Source organism: Pinus tabuliformis, chromosome Q (assembly GCF_031772625.1).
Source record: "Pinus tabuliformis cultivar Carrire ecotype Pingquan chromosome Q, CPIR1, whole genome shotgun sequence".
Taxonomy (NCBI): domain Eukaryota; kingdom Viridiplantae; phylum Streptophyta; class Pinopsida; order Pinales; family Pinaceae; genus Pinus; species Pinus tabuliformis.
In genome coordinates, this window is record NC_142296.1 from 1,166,259,348 (window position 1) to 1,166,277,086 (window position 17,739).

At 34.0% G+C, this 17,739-nt stretch overlaps 1 protein-coding gene across 1 annotated transcript; it reads left to right on the top strand.

The window, feature by feature from the left end:
* Positions 1 to 13,631: 13,631 nt before the first annotated feature.
* LOC149223819 (plasma membrane ATPase 1-like) lies at positions 13,632 to 17,413 on the top strand. Its single transcript, XM_089388004.1, has 5 exons — positions 13,632 to 13,727; positions 13,877 to 14,056; positions 14,242 to 14,361; positions 14,474 to 14,596; positions 17,393 to 17,413. Exons 1-5 carry the CDS (start codon positions 13,632 to 13,634, stop codon positions 17,411 to 17,413), a joined length of 540 nt encoding a protein of 179 aa, XP_089244130.1.
* The last annotated feature ends 326 nt before the right edge of the window (positions 17,414 to 17,739 follow it).

Below are 17,739 nucleotides of genomic sequence, written 5' to 3' on the forward strand. Positions count from 1 at the left end.
TTCGACTCTGACATTACTCCTAGAGCGGAAGGTTGCTTTGTTAAGAACTCTGTTAAGTTCATTTAGTTACTGTTAAGTTCATTTGCTTTGTTAAGAACTGCTGAATTGAAGGTTTGCTATACTGGTACTAGATGTTCTTCGTTTGCTGTTGTTTATATATTGGATGAAATGTTTCCTTTGCGAAAATTATAAGGTTTTCCATGATACTAAGGGTTTCTCTTAGCTGCATGGGTTTTATGGAAATTTCCGTAAATGTCAGTTTCGACCACCATGTGACTTCGTTGTCATTTGGGCCAAGATGACCTGGGTGAAGCTGTGATTCTTGGTACAGATTGAGCGGCAGTCTTTTGTAGTTTGAAGTGTTTTTGCACATGAAGATCTAAATAAACTGGGGTTTTTGAACTGTTTGAACTGTTTGTGGCGCATATTGGGTTTTTAATGGAATGTATTGTGGTTTGGAGAAAGAAATAAAGACCTGCAAGTATTTATGTATGTGCTGCATATTGCCTTTTTATTAATGGAATGTATTATGGTTTTGAGAGAGGAATAAAGACCTGCAAGTATTTTTCCAGGGGCTTCTGGAGACTTCGTTAACCAATTTCGTCATTTGCATATTTTCTCATGGTACTCGTACAGGCTGTGTTGTGCATGAATATGGTCTAGACGAGAAGCAATTCGAACCCTTGGCTTCGTTGCAGGTACGGCGTTATTCTACTAATTGCTTTTTGTCAATTTTTCTATTAATTGCTTTTTGTCAATTTCTTAGGGTTTTAATTTTTGCATTGTGTAGGTTTATGGTCCAGTTACTCTAGGTTTATAGTCGAGTTACTGCGTGATTGTTTTAAAAAATATAGATATTTAAGCTGTATTGGCTCATTTATATTTTTTCTCTCATTCAATTATATTGCAATTCAAATCTGGAATCATCATTGTTTATTCTGTGTTTACATTAATATTAATATTAATATTATTAATTATTATAATCATAACAATAATATTATTTGAGATGATCCCAACAAGTAGAAGTTGGGTAATGCATCCAACTAGCTCCGTATAATGATGTATCAAGACATTTTGCCTATTTAAACCTTAGATTAAAATCTCATGTTAGCTAGTTATAACCAGATTGGTTCTGATATGATGTTCAACTACCTTATTCTCCTCAGAGAGAAAAAATAATTTTATTATGAAAACAAAATTACATTTACTATATATGTTTTTGCATTTCACAGATATCCTTAAGCATAGGAAGTGATAAAAGTATTGCTGACAACATATCTTGCTTCATAAACAGTTTTCAAAAATGTCAATATGACAGCCCTATCATAGTCATTCTAACATATATCAGAGCTTTGAAGCCAGTTTTGTCTCATAAGAAATTAGCTCCTAGATATGTCCATAAACAGTCCCATAAAAAAATATACATATAGAGATATCCTTAAGCATAGGAACTGATAAAAGTATGGCTGAGAAGATATCTTGCTTCATAAACAGTTTTCAAAAATGTCAATATGACAGCCCTATCATGGTCATTCTGACATATATTGCAGGTTTGAAACCAGTTTTGTCTCATAAAAAATTAGCTCCTAGATATGTTCATAAACAGTGCCATAAAAAAATATACATATAGATATTCACATTTAAACAGTCCCATGATTATATCAAAAGTGTGTCAAGACATTCCATGAGCTGCCCTTCCACTTTCTCTTGAATGATCCAAGCTCGTGCTACCAAGTGTAATCTAGCTTTTGACAGTCCATCAGTTTCCATGTTCCTGTCTTTGTAGACATGTTGAAAGATAATGTGTTAAATACTCTGTTCAAGCAAGTTGAATCTGCTGAAATATAGGGTGAAATTTATAATTATCCAATGAATTTGTTCCATTCATCCAATTCACCACAATTTGTGAATCATCAAAGATCTGTAATTTTTGGGCATCTTTTTTCACGTGCCACAATTGGCAACAGTCTTGGGACAATTTGCTCGAGCAGACTGTTGCTGTGTTTGCCAAAGCTGTCCTTTGAACATATTACATGTTCATCATTTATATGAATCATACCTCCAGCATCACATAATAATGGATCTTCTTGACAAGCCTTATGGAAGTACGCTTATGCACTACTCGTATCTGGTTCTCAATGGCTTGTTTGGGTTCCTTGACCCTTGAATTCTGTTTAGATCCATATAGTATAACCATACTCTGATATCGAATAGCAGGAAACTTTTTACCTTGAAATATATTGGAGTTGCAACCTAGCACAAATTGGAGACAATACTTTTTATATTTTGACAGTTGAATTGGTGCACCACTTATGTAAAACTCATAAATAGCCTCACAGTTATTTTATTTCACAAATGCAATTGACAATGATGTTAACTTTCAGAAATATTCTTAAACTTATGCTGCATTTTTTCATTTTGTCTTTCCATTGCTTCCTTTTGTTAACTTCATTTTGTCTTTCCATTGCTTGCTTTTGTTAACTTGCACAAATATTCTTAAAATTATGCTCCTTTTTTTCATTATGTCTTTGCATTGTTTCCATTTCCAACTTCTTTGTTATTTATAAATATGGCTTCTTGCTAGAAATTTGATATTTGTTTAGCAACATAATGCAATAGCCTATTTTTTTAATATACATACATTTTGTTCAAAACAATCATGTTCAGTTTTTGCTAACTTCATCAATATTTTTTGCAAAGCTGTACAAGACAATTGCAAAAGGCAACTCTGGTAAGCAATTGCAAATGATGGAAGAAATAATAGATGTTGACAATTACAAATTCAGATTGCAATGCATTTTGCCTGAGAACATTGATATTGTATTAAAAAGAAATGGTCTTTTTAGACTAAATGCATTTTCATATACTGTAGGAGATTGTCTATTTGACTCATTCGAAATGCTTCTACATTTTCGTTATACTTCAAATGAATTGCGAAATGGGTTAATAGACCACTTTCTTTTTTGCTTAAAGAACAATGACGTTGAAGCAATACAGTCATATCAGTATGAACTAGCACCTGATTTCCTATACGAGTTACATGGTGTTAATGATATTGGTACATATCTTCATAAAATGCGTTATTCTGCATCTACAAATATAAAGGAGTCTGACCGAGGTTTATGGGGTGATACCTTTTGCATACGTTGGTTAGCTAAATGGCTAGATATATCAATTGCAGTTTGGTCATTGACAAGAAAAACGAGATATTTGCTCTTTAATCAACATGAAAATGCAATTCCATATTGCATTCTCTTTCATGATGCAAATCCTGTTAGTGGTCATTATGAACCATTGGTTTACCAAAAGTTTCCAATTTGCATTTGCAACCAGTCTAATATCTACCTGTCACCTATTTGCAAAGATATTGAAAGCCATTGGATGCACATTGCAAATAATATGCTTTTAAATGGACTAACAATTGCAAAGCAAGTGACATCTAATTGTGGTGACAGTCTCTTTAATGCAATTTGCTATTTAGTAGCAACAGAATTCAATGCAGAGTGTTTGCGACTTTACATTGTGCAATCTTTTTGCAATGCACTTATGCATAAGAATCAAGAGGCATTGCATTGTTTAGAGCAATACCTAGTAGTTGACGCGATACACTATACAATGAATAGCAACTGGCAACAATATTTGATAAATATGGCAATGCCATATGAAAAAGGACAAGTGGAAGGCGGACCATTTTGTCTACAATGGATATCTGTGATATTCAAAGTCAATATCCAAGTATGGTCCTCTGTTGCTAATAACTTTGTCAATTACAGTTCCGCTTATTCGAGATGCAATGATATTGTTAACATCTTGTCATTCATGACAAATACATCACATATTCACTACCACGCAATGATACAAGAATATGTTCACAATTCTCAAGAACTGCACATGGAAGCAAATGACGTTTGTAATCAATTGCGTCATAAGCATATAGTAGAAAAAGAGCAATGCATATCTCAAGTACATTTTAGCAATAATATTGCATTTGAGATAGCATGCCATTTAGATCAAATGCAACCAACTAAGGATTGTAGGCTGAATTATCACAAGCTAAAGCAATTCATACGTACAAAACGCAAATGCAATGACAAATGCAAAAAACCATTTTCTAATAAGAAGTCAAGAATTACAAGCAAGAAAAATGCAATACAAATTTATATGGAAAAAGTCGAAGACACGCCTAGGAATACATGTGCAGTTTGCAACAAATTGCATTTTGCAAAAAATACTAGATTCTTCACTATAGATTTGCAAGAAAAGCATATGAATTTGACATTGAACAATAGGACCTTTAGCAATGAAAACATATGTGTTTCTTGCAAGAAAGCGCTCGAGAATGGAAAGCTACCACAATTTGCAACACCTGAACAAATAAGACGTAACATTTCATTGCCAACTGTAAATATACTTTCAGACCTAGAAGAAAGACTTGTGTCATTGAGAATTGCATTTGCACAAATCAGACAATGGGGACATAGACGATCACAAATTGGCTTAACAGGATCAATTATCAATGTACCAGTTCATATGGACATTGTGCAAAAAGCATTGCCACAATATCTAAATGATACAATGACAATTGCAGTTGCATTGAAAAGACGATTGCAATACAAAAATGCATACCAAACAGGTAAAGTACGTCCAATTATTGTCATGAAAGCATTGAACGAACTATGTTCTAGAAGTCTTTATAAAGCTAGCAACATTTGTATAAATGAGAATTGGGCCCATGTTTTACAAGAGAATAATGAATACATTGTACAAAATTCAAACAGTGACAATGAAAGTGATACAGATAGTGATGCAAATAATGAAACACCTACTGAAACATTGGTGCATGGATTAATAGAATCACAACGCATCTACGATTTGCAAGACAAGATTATTGAATTGGCACCTGCTGAAGGACAACGACCATTAGGCATTTTCAAGGACAAATATGCAGAAGAAATGAACTTTCCAACATTATTTTATGGCAATGCACGTGATCATGACATCACAAATAGGTTTAGTTACCAAAAAATTGTGCAATGGGAATTGTTACAAGCAAGTGGTGACTTCCAATATCATACAACAAATTTGTTTTTCAAGACAATGCGAATAATAATTGATAAAGTGCTTTCTTGCATATGGGTACGAATAAGAAAAGGACAACTAAAAGGCAGGAAAATATTAGCAAAAGATGTCAAGTATCGAGCAAATTTGGAAAAGTTATTGAAGTCTGACATTGGATACATAGATTTCAAAAACATTCGCATATCTTCTGACCATTTGGAACAAATTAGGAAAAACATATTTGCAATGATACGACAACTAGGGCCTCCAACTTTCTTTGTGACATTCACAAGTGCAGAACATCGATGGAAACCATTAGTAGATACACTCGTCACATTGTTTAGAAATAAAGCAAATAAAAATGCTATTGATATATTAGAAGATGATGACATTGACTACCTTATAAGAAAGTATCCAGTCACATGTAGCCAATACTATAGACATAGAATTAATGCTATAAAGCAATTGATATCTCAAGATACTACATTCTTTGGAAAAATATCTGATTACTATTTCGTAACAGAATTCCAAAATAGAGGAACTGAACATGAACATGGACTGTTATGGATAGAGAATGCTCCAATATATGGAAAAGAAAGCAATTCAGAAATTGAGAAGTTTCTTGACAATTACATCACTTGTAATACAGATCATTTGGAGCCAGATGTTGCTAAATTGCATAAACATCACCATACAAAAAGTTGTAAGAAGCGAAAAAATTCAAATTGCAGATACAACTTCCCCATGCCACCAATGAAATCAACAATGATCATTGAACCAACCAATGCAGAAAATAAAAAAATCGTAGAGAAATCAATATCGTTTTTTGCATTCTTGGAGCAAACAAACTACAATGATTCAATAACACATGACAATTTCCTCCTAGAAATAGGGCTACTAGAAAATGAGTACATAGAACTATTACAACATACAATAAAGCAACCAACAATTTTCCTGAGACGAAAACCTTCTCACATTTGGAATAACAGTTTTGCAAAGGCTATGCCTACTTTATGGAATGCAAATACAGATGCACAATTTGTGCTAAATGCATATGCTGCAGCGTCATATTGTAGTTCATATATGACCAAAATTGACAAGTCTATGACAAATGCATTTAGAAGAATACGCAAAGAGCATCAGAAAGATGAAATTGATGCTATGCAAATGATTCGTAAACTTGGAAATACATTACTCAATCTACAGCAAATGTCAGCTCAACAAGCAGTGCATATAGCACTTTCATTGCCATTGAGTTCTAGTTCAAGGGAATGTATATTTGTAAACACGTCTCCAGTCGATGAACGCACATTTATGCTTAAACCGCCTATTCTTTTGAAACAAGAACCTGATGATTCAGAAGATGTTATGTGCCATTCCATTGTTGACTACTACATTGGACGACCAAGTTCCATTAGCAAAATCTGCCTTGCAGAATTTGTATCAAATTACAAGAAAGATGGCAGACCCATATCTAAAAGGAAAAAACCAAATGTTATACGATTTGTCAAATATAACAAACACAATGATATTGAAAACTTTTGTCGAGAGAAATTATTGTTATATATGCCATTTGAAAATTGTGAAGATACATTGAAACAAGAATTGCCTACATGGCTCTCTGCATATACATTACATGAAAAAACAATTCAAGTCAATGAAGCCAAATTTACATATAACATCAATCCAACATGGGGTGATTTAGAGACTGCAACAAATGAGCAAATTAGTTCTTTGAATAGTAATCAAATGAATATGCAAAACCAAGAGAACAATTCCCATTATGAGGAATATGATTTGCAATCGGACTTGCAATTTCCAAAACAATCTGAAATGAAGAAAAAAATCAATCTTGGATTTCAAATTACTGCCCATCCATTTTTAATGGAGAACAATGAATATTACGAACTTAGAAGAATCTTGAACAAAGAGCAACAAGCAATTGTAAAAGACATTGCAATTAAAAAAAAAAAAACCCCAAGGAACCAATTTACCTTTTTATTACAGGTGGAGCAGGTGTAGGTAAAACGCTCACAGCAAAAGCGATTTTCCAAATGCTTATACGAATTTATGATTCACAAAACACAACTGATCCTATGAAACCAAAAGGTCTAATATTAGCATACACAGGAAAAGCTGCATATAATGCAGGTGGAACAACAATCCATTCTGCATTGCTAATGCCTTTTAACAAGTCTCAACTGTTTTCACTGAGCAAAGAAGTATTGGACAACTTATCAAAGCTATATCAAGAATTGCAAGTAGCTTTCATAGATGAGGTCTCGATGATTGGAAGTCGGTTCTTATATTCTATTGACAATAGACTCAGAAACATAAAACATGTCCAAACGAAATACTTTGGGAACATTGACATGATATTTTGTGGTGATTTCTATCAAGCACAACCTATTCAAGACTCTCTTATTTTTGAACAACCAACAATCAACAATCAAACAATAACACATGATTTCTGGAAGGATAATGTCAAGTGCTTCCAATTGCATATGACGATGCGACAAACAAATAAGAGATTCATATCAGTGTTAAATAGAATGCGAACAAATTGTCAAACATCTGACGATATAACATACATGAATACAAGTTGCATGCGCCCTGTACCAAATGATCCAACATTTCCCTATTTATTTTACAAAAACAAAGATGTTGCAATGCATAACAAGAAAATGTTGATGCTGATGCCTGGCAAAGAAATTTTAATTAATGCAATTGACGAAAATGAGAAGAATAACGACAATTTCCCAACTCATCAACATACGGCTGTTTTGCCTCCGCACCTTTTGATAAAGTTGAACATGTTAGTTGAAATGTATGCTTGCAATTATGATGCACCAGATGGGCTAGTGAATGGTGCAGATGGAATAGTTAAAGCATATACCCATACAGATAACGTCGATGTTCTATGGATTAAGTTCCATGACCCTAATATTGGTCATCGACAATCTAGAAAACTAGCTCATTTGTATACTTCAGAGATAGCACATGATTGGACACCAATATTGCGAATATCAAAAGCAATGCCTATGACATCAAAGATGGCGCCATTGAAAATACGAAAACAATTTCCAATTCAACTTGCATGTGCACGCACAATACATAGATCACAAGGCTTAACCTTGGATAGGCTTGCATTCGACCCTACTGGAGTACAAGTGCATGGCCTAGTATACACAGCACTATCACGTGTCAGAAACATAGAATCATTGTATTTGCTTAATCCTCTTAAACATAATAATTTCAAGGTCAAGCAAAAAGTAAATTGTGAAATGCAACGTTTGGAAACCACTGCAAAATGGCAATTAGAATATGACTCTTCATCAATACAATCATTGCAATCCATCTTTATTCTTTCATTGAACACTCGCAATCTTCATGCGCATCTTGCTGACATATGCAATGACTATGACACAATGCAATCTGATATCTTGTGCTTACAAGAAACACATATGTTGCTGTGTATGGAAAATGAATACTTCAAAAATTTCAATTGCATCTCAAGTTGCATTAAGCATGGAGTAATGATATTGATAAAGAAAAATATCATTATCCTTGAACATACCCATTTTGAAGACTGCTTTGTAGAAGCATTGCTCGCAAAAATAAAAGTTCACACATTACAAATTGCAATACTCAATATATATGCATCGCCACGTGCAAACCTAAACAATATCCTCAATGTCATTGCAAAAGCTTTATACCACTTAGATCTAAACAATATCATAGTTATATTAGGGGACTTCAATATTGATATGGTACATTGCAATCAAAAAACAAAGCAGCTAGAAACCTACATGCAAAACTACAATCTTCATTTCCTAGTTGACAAAACTAATAGCATGCACAAATCATTGATTGACCATGTTTGGGCAAATCTAGCTAATATAAAATATACAATTTTCGTATTGGATACATATTGGTCTGACCATGATACAATATCTCTTGTCCTTCAGCTATGATAACCAATTTCGTCATTTGCATATTTTCTCATGGTACTCGTACAGGCTGTGTTGTGCATGAATATGGTCTACACGAGAAGGAATTCGAACCCTTGGCTTCATTGCAGGTACGGCGTTATTCTACTAATTGCTTTTTGTCAATTTTTCTATTAATTGCTTTTTGTCAATTTGTTAGGCTTTTAATTTTTGCATTGTGTAGGTTTATGGTCCAGTTACTCTAGGTTTATAGTCGAGTTACTCCGTGATTGTTTTAAAAAATATAGATATTTAAGCTGTATTGGCTCATTTATATTTTTTCTCTCATTCAATTATATTGCAATTCAAATCTGGAATCGTCGTTGTTTATTCTGTGTTTACATTAATATTAATATTAATATTATTAATTATTCCCTCCGACATTTTCCAACATTTGCCAACAATTCCTCTACTGTCCCTCTATTACATACTATGCATTCTATTGTACATTTACATATATGGCGTTCTGTATTGATCAATGCAAGTTATGCCAAAGACAGCCTTTTCAATCAACCAACACAAGTATCCTATCATAAATTTGCAGATATGACCTCATCTATTTATGGATGCAGATTCTGCTAGTAAAACCCTTTTCAATTGAACAGAACGACCAAGAAAAAAGAACAACAACATGCAACATAAACAAACAGAGTATATTCTTTTTGCCTTTCCTTTCCTATGGATCTTCTGTTCTTGTTCAAGTTTTACTTTTATATGTTCTTTTGACTTGCACTAAATATGTCTTACTATTCTATAACATAGCATAGATCTTGAAAAAGGAAATGAAACAATTGAAGAAATAGAATGCATAAGCCAATTAGAAAGTGCAACCCAACCACTTGTTTTGCAAAGGTATGTCTATGAGAACTACAAAAATATGCTAATTTGTATTTAGAATATTAATGTTTACTATATATGCATTCTATTTTTATTTTTACATATGTATGGTTCTATGGTTTTAATGTTCTTGTTCACTTTTTACTTCTAATTTGCACTAAATATATGTTACTATTCTATAACATAGCCTAAATCTTCAAAGACGAAAAGAAACAATTGAAGAAATAGAATGCATAACCCAATTAGAAACGGCAAGCCAACCACTTGTTTTGCAAAGGTATGTCTATGACAACTATACAACTATGCTAATTTGTATTTAGAATAATAATGTTCACTAAGGTATGTCTATGACAGCTATACAAATATGCCAATTTGTATTTAGAATATTAATGTTTACTATATATGCATTCTATCTTTACATATGTATGGTTCTATGGTTTTAATGTTCCTTGTTAACTGTTTACTTCTATATGCTCTTTCAAATTGAACTAAATATATGTTGCTACTCTATAACATAGCATAAATCCTGAAAAAGGAAAACAAACAACTGAAGAAATAGAGCGCATAACTCAATTAGAAAAGGCAAACCAACCACTTGCTTTGAAAAGGTATGTATGACAACTATACAAATATGCAATTTTCTATTTAAAATATTAATGTTTACTATATATATCTTCTCTTTTTACATATCTATATTTAAATGTATATATATCAGATTAATGTTTACTATATATATCTTCTCTTTTTACATATCTATATTTAAATGTATATATATCAGATTAATGTTTACTATATATATCTTCTCTTTTTACATATCTATATTTAAATGTATATAAATTAGAAAATCTTGGACGAGTGAAGAAAGCACTAGTAGTAAGTCCCCCCAAACAATGCAGCAAGAAGACATGTACAGGTTACATATCACAATTTCTTTATTGATTGCTTATCACAAAATACACGTGATAATATCCACATCATATTGAACCATGCCTTTGCCTGTGTTAGTCCAACTGAAACAATTGCAGCCAAACTTCATTCAACAAATGTACAAAATGATACATCAAAAAGGTATGCATATGAAACACAACACTCTAATCTATTTCTACTTATTCAGTCTTTAGGAGAAACATACTATTCTACAAATGTTTATAGCAATTTCTAACTAAGCAATTTTAATAGGCAAAAACAGATACTGCCAATTAAAGTATCAATTGAAGATCTCAATAGTCGTAAAATTGGGCAGCTATTTGTTGGAGACATAATGGTTGTCTATACTGCATTCCTTGATAAAGCAAACAAATCACGTCAAGTATTGCGAGCTGATTTGACGGATGCTCAAGGAATGATGACTATAACGTTGAGTGTACCTGCACATTTGGTGGAGCGACATGAACACAAAATTTTGCAAGGCAACAGCATCTCAATTACAAATTTCAGGATATTGCCTAAAACTGTATATGATCGCGGTGACTGTGACAAAATAATATTGCTTAATGAATCAAGTATCATAGAAACTGTACCTGAAGTTTGCAAAGAATATTGCTTCATTCCCAATACAACCATTAGGCAATTTGCAAACAAAAAAGAAATGTACCAAATTGGCACAATCGCTGCCGCCGTTACACTTGCCAAACGAGTTGGATTGCATTACATACTTCATATCAAAGATGGAGATTCTGAAAACGACAATGCAACTGTATGTATTCAGATGTTACTTATTCCTAATTTTCAGTAGATAACATGCATCACTTCAATACATAGTTGTTGTAATTTGTCTATAGTTTTTGTAATTTGTCTAGTGCAATTGCAATTTTTCAATGCATACGAACAATGTATTTGCATATTACTTTTTGTATTTTTTAATACATAACAATTTATGTTTTGCAGTTGCAACTCTTTGACACATATGAACAATTTTTCCTTTCAATGGAAAAACAATTGCAAAAAGGACACTTTCCGCTCATCCTTTTCAAAAATTTAACAAAAAAGGTAAACACAAAAGAAACAATATTCAGAGCATCGAAGTCAACGTTCATGACTGAACTTAACACAGATGCACTCAACAATCTCAGAAAACTAACTACATCTACCTATGTTGTAAGTATAGCAATAATAATGTTTTTGCTGCCTTTGCATTTGCCATGTAATAATGTAAATTAACGCTTGAATGTTTTATAAACAGGTCGAAGGTATTCTGATCGCAACAAATCCATATTCAACTCCTTTCGAACCTGTTTGTGCAATTTGTAACTCCCCAGTGAATTCATCCATAGCAATAGCCAATGCAACAATTTTCTGTTCACAATGCAATGATAATTGCCCTTTCCTCTACAAGCATTGTATAAATGCTGTAATAGAATCCATTACAAATAACTTTGTCCAGTGCATTATCAGGGAGCCCTTATTACATGACTTGCTTCCTGATTTAAAATCAATGTCATATGAAACATATTTGCAACAGAAAGCTACCACTGTTTACATCTTACGTGACTTCAAAATTCAGAGCAAGTTCACACTCAATGAAGATAGTGAACTATTACATGTCAACTAACAAATGGAAGGTACATGAACATATGTCTTAACATGTTTTCTCTCAAATATGTCCTCTCTTCAATTTACAATGTTATCATTTTGTTCTAACTAACCATTTGTTATACAGATTACAAAATCCAGGAACATGGCAGCCTTCACATCCACAACAAATGCAAAAGTAATATGAATATGTTTCTTCATATTATGTTGTTACTATAATACAAGTATTTGACTTGCAATTTTGACTCATTTACAAAGAATATGTAATGCAACGGTTGATGAAAAAAGGCTAGAAAGTCTTTATGCATCTGTGTTTGTACTGTTTCTGTTTCTGTTCTCTATCTCGAATGGAACGCATTCTACATCATGCTTTATATCATTGAATACAGCAAATGCAACATCAGATCAACAATAATTTTGTATCTACAGTTGTTGAATGCAAACACCAAAGATTCCATAGATTGATTAAACATGGCACTTATTATCTACTCAAGTTAAATGACAAATTGTATATTGAATCGGCTAGTCATTTCTGTTTCTTCCTATGTTATAGCTGAATGCTATGTTAGTTTTTGTTTCTTGCATACTGTAGGTAACGATTCAGGAAACAAGGCTAGAAAGTCTTTATACATGTCTGTTCGAATGCATTCTGCAACATGCTTGAAGCTAGACTTTATAAATAGCACCAAACTATATGGACTTTAAAATGAATATATGTTGTTTGAAAATGGAATTATGGCATAATGCATTTGGTATTATTAGTCCTTCCCTGGGACTATATGCAATTGATCAATTGCTGACCGTTGGTTGACCGACATGATTTTTCATTATAATAGCATTATAACCTAAGTCGAACGAAAGTTTTGGGCTCGAAAGTTTTGTTTTATTTTACCTATGTTTCTGTTACCTGTACAAGGAATGAAAATCTCATCTAAACATAAGTTTCATAGAGGAAAACAATGCTGGCAATGTTGCTGCAACACTCATGACTTGGCTGGCTCCAAAGAGCAAGGTCTGTTCACTATCTTTTGTATGAGTGGCAGCCCCAATATTTTCAGTTTTCTATCCTGGTTTTTGAGGGGAAGCATGCAATTGGATGTTCAGAATCCTCTTAAGATCATGGGTGCTGCAGTTTTAAATTCCTTGGTCAATGACTTAAGACTTTGAACTTAACAAGTTCTCAGAGATGGACAATGGAATGAAGAAGATGCAGCAATGCTTGTTCTTGGTGACATAATCAGCATCAAACTTAGAGATATTGTTCCTGCGGATGCACGTTTTCTTGAAGGAGATCCTTTAAAGATTGATCAGGTCTTAATCCAATCCTTTTCTTTACTTCTTATTTATGATTACAAGTGCTCGAATTTTCGGTATGCTTTTATATCGTTTCTGGGATTAACTTCAACATTTGGTACTTTCCCTGAGCCACGCTTTATGACAATATTTTTGAATATGTGTAGTCTGCCCTCAGTGGTCAGTCATTACCAGTAACAAAGGGTCCTGGCAATGGGATTTATTCTGGCTCTACTTGCAAACAGCATGAACTTGAATGTGTTGTCATTGCTACTGGGATCCATACCTTTTTTGGCAAACCAGCACATATTGTCAACAGTACAAACCAAGTTGGCCACTTCCAAAAGGTTGGTATTTATTCTGGACTTCTGATTCTTCTTTTTGTCCTTTCTCTTATTTCATAAATACATAATTTTTGGTGATACTGCAGTTGTACCAAATTGGCTAGTTAGGGTTCGTGGTAATATTGGATGATCCAATACTGTTAGCTTCCTTCAAACAAGTATCAATTACTAATTGTTGTCATGAATAGGTTTTCACGAAAGGATATGACAAGGATGCTGTTGTCTTGATGGCTGCAAGAGCATCCAGAACAGAGAATCAAGATGCCATTGATGCAGCAATTGTTGGGATGCTTACAGATCCTAAGGAGGCAAGTATTTTTTTTATCTCATCATATTAAATTTTAGTCGATAAGCAGGCCTATGCTTATTTTACTGATTTGTATCTTTTGTTGTGGTTTTTAACATCCATGCATCTAAAAGGCACAGGCAACCATTCCAGAGCTCCATTTTCTTCCTTTTAATCCAACTGACAAGAGGACAGCTCTCACTTATATTGACAATGAAGGGAAAATGCATCGAGTTAGTAAACATGCTCCAGAGCAGGTATTGTTCTTTGGAAGTTTGACCTTCTTCATTAGACCTCTTACATATATGGATCATTTTCTGGATCTTTAAATGAATCAAAAGAATAAACAGCAACAGGTCAACAACATCTCAACTACAACGTATTGATATTTTCCAATATACGGATATTTTCCAATTTTAAAATGATAGAATTGATATTTTATGGCCTAATATAGATGTCCTTTACCAGATATCCTTTATCAAATATAGAAGCCTTCATTTAACATTATCTTTCAATGATTGTTACCCAGAAATGCTTAAATTCTCTCAGTTATTATTATACACAAATACTTACGAAACTTCAGCCATTATTATACATAAATACTTACCAAACAGGGGAGGTTATGAATAATGATATAGTAGACAACCATATCCTTCAATGCGATGTCAATACAGTCTGATGCATTAATAACTCCAAAATGATGCAATGGGATTAACAGCTTCCTTCTAAAAGAAAGGTTTCCACGAAATCTCAATTATTTTTATCTTTCACACAGAAGTAATGAATAATATAAATTTTCACAGGAATGCTGAATAATATTCTTCTTTTTATAAGAAAAATCAATGAATTAGGGAGATAGATTTAACCCGAAGGTCGGTGTTTGGCTCTGCAGTTGTGGGTGTCTCCCACTAGAAATTTGTACATAACATTATGCATAAAACTACTAAGATTCATAGTACGTAGCTCTCTATTTCAGGAGAAGGTGCAATCTTTGCATCACTCAACCATTAGATATCAGTTCCAGTCTTATTTGTATTTTTGGGCTAAACAACACAAATTCTCACCTGGGACGGATCGAAATCTATTGGAATGCATACTTGCTCACCAGGATATCCAAGTCCTATGCAATAAAAACGGGCACTAATGCTTTGTGAATGACCTGGTAGAGTTTATAAGAATAATTTCATTTATGAAAGATGAAGACCTGTAATTTCTAACCCTATGATGGCCAAAGGTGTCAGTGGAGCAGAGTCATTTTGGATACTAGGTTATCCCCACCCTGAACTCCTAATCTTGTATTCTATGGGGATTTATACCTCTGGAGGTACAGAACCCTTTCCTCTATGCTCTCCTTGGCACATCCTAATGAAGCAGTTCCATATCCCCACTCGTGGAAGCTACGTTGTGTGTTACAGATCGCCTCATCAATCTCTCTTTCGACATTCCCTAACTGTTGGTTGGTATTTCTTTCCACACCAGCAAGTTTTTTTTGTCTTTTCCACCAAATTCATTAAACAGACCTTGTCTTCCGCATTTAGGGTCCTATCAAGAAACTACCTTTGGAGTTCTTCGGCAAGGGGACTTAAAGGTTTTTATGAAACCCGTCCCTAGAATTTCTAGTTGGCTGTTTGCATTTTCTTGCACCATTTTGCCCCTTTGTTCTATACTAAGACAATGGCAATGACATGGTGGTCGAAACCGACATTTACGCAAATTTCCATAAAACCCATGCAGGTAAGAGAAACCCTCAGTATTTAACCAGAATGCCATTAACTTATAATGCTCAAATAACCATGGACTCTTGAGGGAAACGAACAGACAATACTGTGACAAACATCAACGCCACTGGAAAACGCCAACGACAGAGGAATAAACATCTAAACAATACAGTAGTCGAACTTAACAAAGCGACACCAGACAGTCGAGGCATACAAGCCGGACCTGGAACAACAGAACCGCAACCAAACGTTTGCTATACAGTTAACCGAGCAGGCAGGAACCGCATTCTGTTTTCACCGCAGACAATACAACAAATACAAAGGAAAAATCGCAGAGACTGTAGAGCTAAACAACCAACTAACAATAATAACCCAAAGGGCGCGAACAGGGTAAAACCCAAGTCGAGTAACTTTCCAGGATCTCGAGGAGGGACAGTTGTCCGCCAATAAGACCACCACAGTACATGCCGTCCTCAGCACTCTAGAATATTTTGAGCCAATGTTCGTATTAGATCTCGTTGAAAAGCATTAGCTAGTTAGCGTGAATCTGAAGTTTGATGACACATACAGTTCTGTAACCAGTAATAGGATTGCATGTGATAAAGTACCTTTGAACAGCTTGATCTTATTTTGAAATTTTGTTATCTAATTAGCAGCGCTGCTGCAGTGACTTCTGAAATGATGCACACAACAGCTGCCAATATTAGAATATTACCAAGAGAAGACCTTCCTCGGTGTGCTTTCAAAACTGATCAGTTGGTTCAGGTATATACAATACTCAGTTTCTAATAAATTGCTTTTGCAAATTAAAAGAGATCTCGTCAAGATTGGAAAGCTGCAACAACCCATGTTAGAGATCTGTTTTACTCTTATACAGCTTTAGTCAATCAAATACTCTTTTTAATGTTAAACAAGCTTTTGACACATTGTACATGATATAAGGATTGCACAAGAAGCTTTAGTTCACATAACTCCTTAAGATGTTTTGTCTCAAATATGTCCTCTCTTCAATTTACAATGTTATCATTTTATTCTAACTAACTATTTGTTATACAAATTACAAAATGCAGGAACATGCTGGCCTTCACGTCCAGAACAAATGCAAAAGTAATATGAATATGTTTCTTCATATTATGCTCTTACTGCAATACAAGTATTATGACTTTGTAGCCTCACGGTTTTGATCTCTCCTTCTGCATTGTCATGTTCAGCTAGTTAGCGTGAATCTGAAGTTTGATGGCAGATACAGTTCTGTAACCAGTAATAGGATTGCATATGATAAAGTACCTTTCAGCAGCTTGATCTTATTTTGAAATTCTGTTGTCTAATTGGCAGGGCTGCTACAGTGACTTCTGATATGAGGCACACAACAGCTGCCAATATTAGAATATTACAAAGAGAAGACCTTCCTCGGTGTGCTTTCGAAACTGATCAGTTGGTTCAGGTATATACAATACTCACTTCCTAATAAATTGTTTTTGCAAATCAAAAGAGATCTCGTCAACATTGCAAAGCAATGCGAAACCCGCAATAAGACCCCAAAACCTTTCCACCCCAAAACTTTGGTTCGACTTAGGTTATAATCACTTGGTTCAATGTATCATGTTTCAATTTCAGAATTTTAGCAAATGACAGAAGATCCTTTATTGATCAATCCCATTCATCATCAAGCTATCCGACTA

Bases quoted from the DNA above. Each gene is read 5' to 3' on its own strand.
- LOC149223819 (XM_089388004.1), top strand. From the start codon at position 13,632: ATGCTTGTTCTTGGTGACATAATCAGCATCAAACTTAGAGATATTGTT. The intron at 14,362-14,473 runs GCAAGTATTTTT...TGCATCTAAAAG, and splicing joins TGCTTACAGATCCTAAGGAG to GCACAGGCAACCATTCCAGA. The intron at 14,597-17,392 runs GTATTGTTCTTT...TCTAATTGGCAG, and splicing joins GTAAACATGCTCCAGAGCAG to GGCTGCTACAGTGACTTCTG.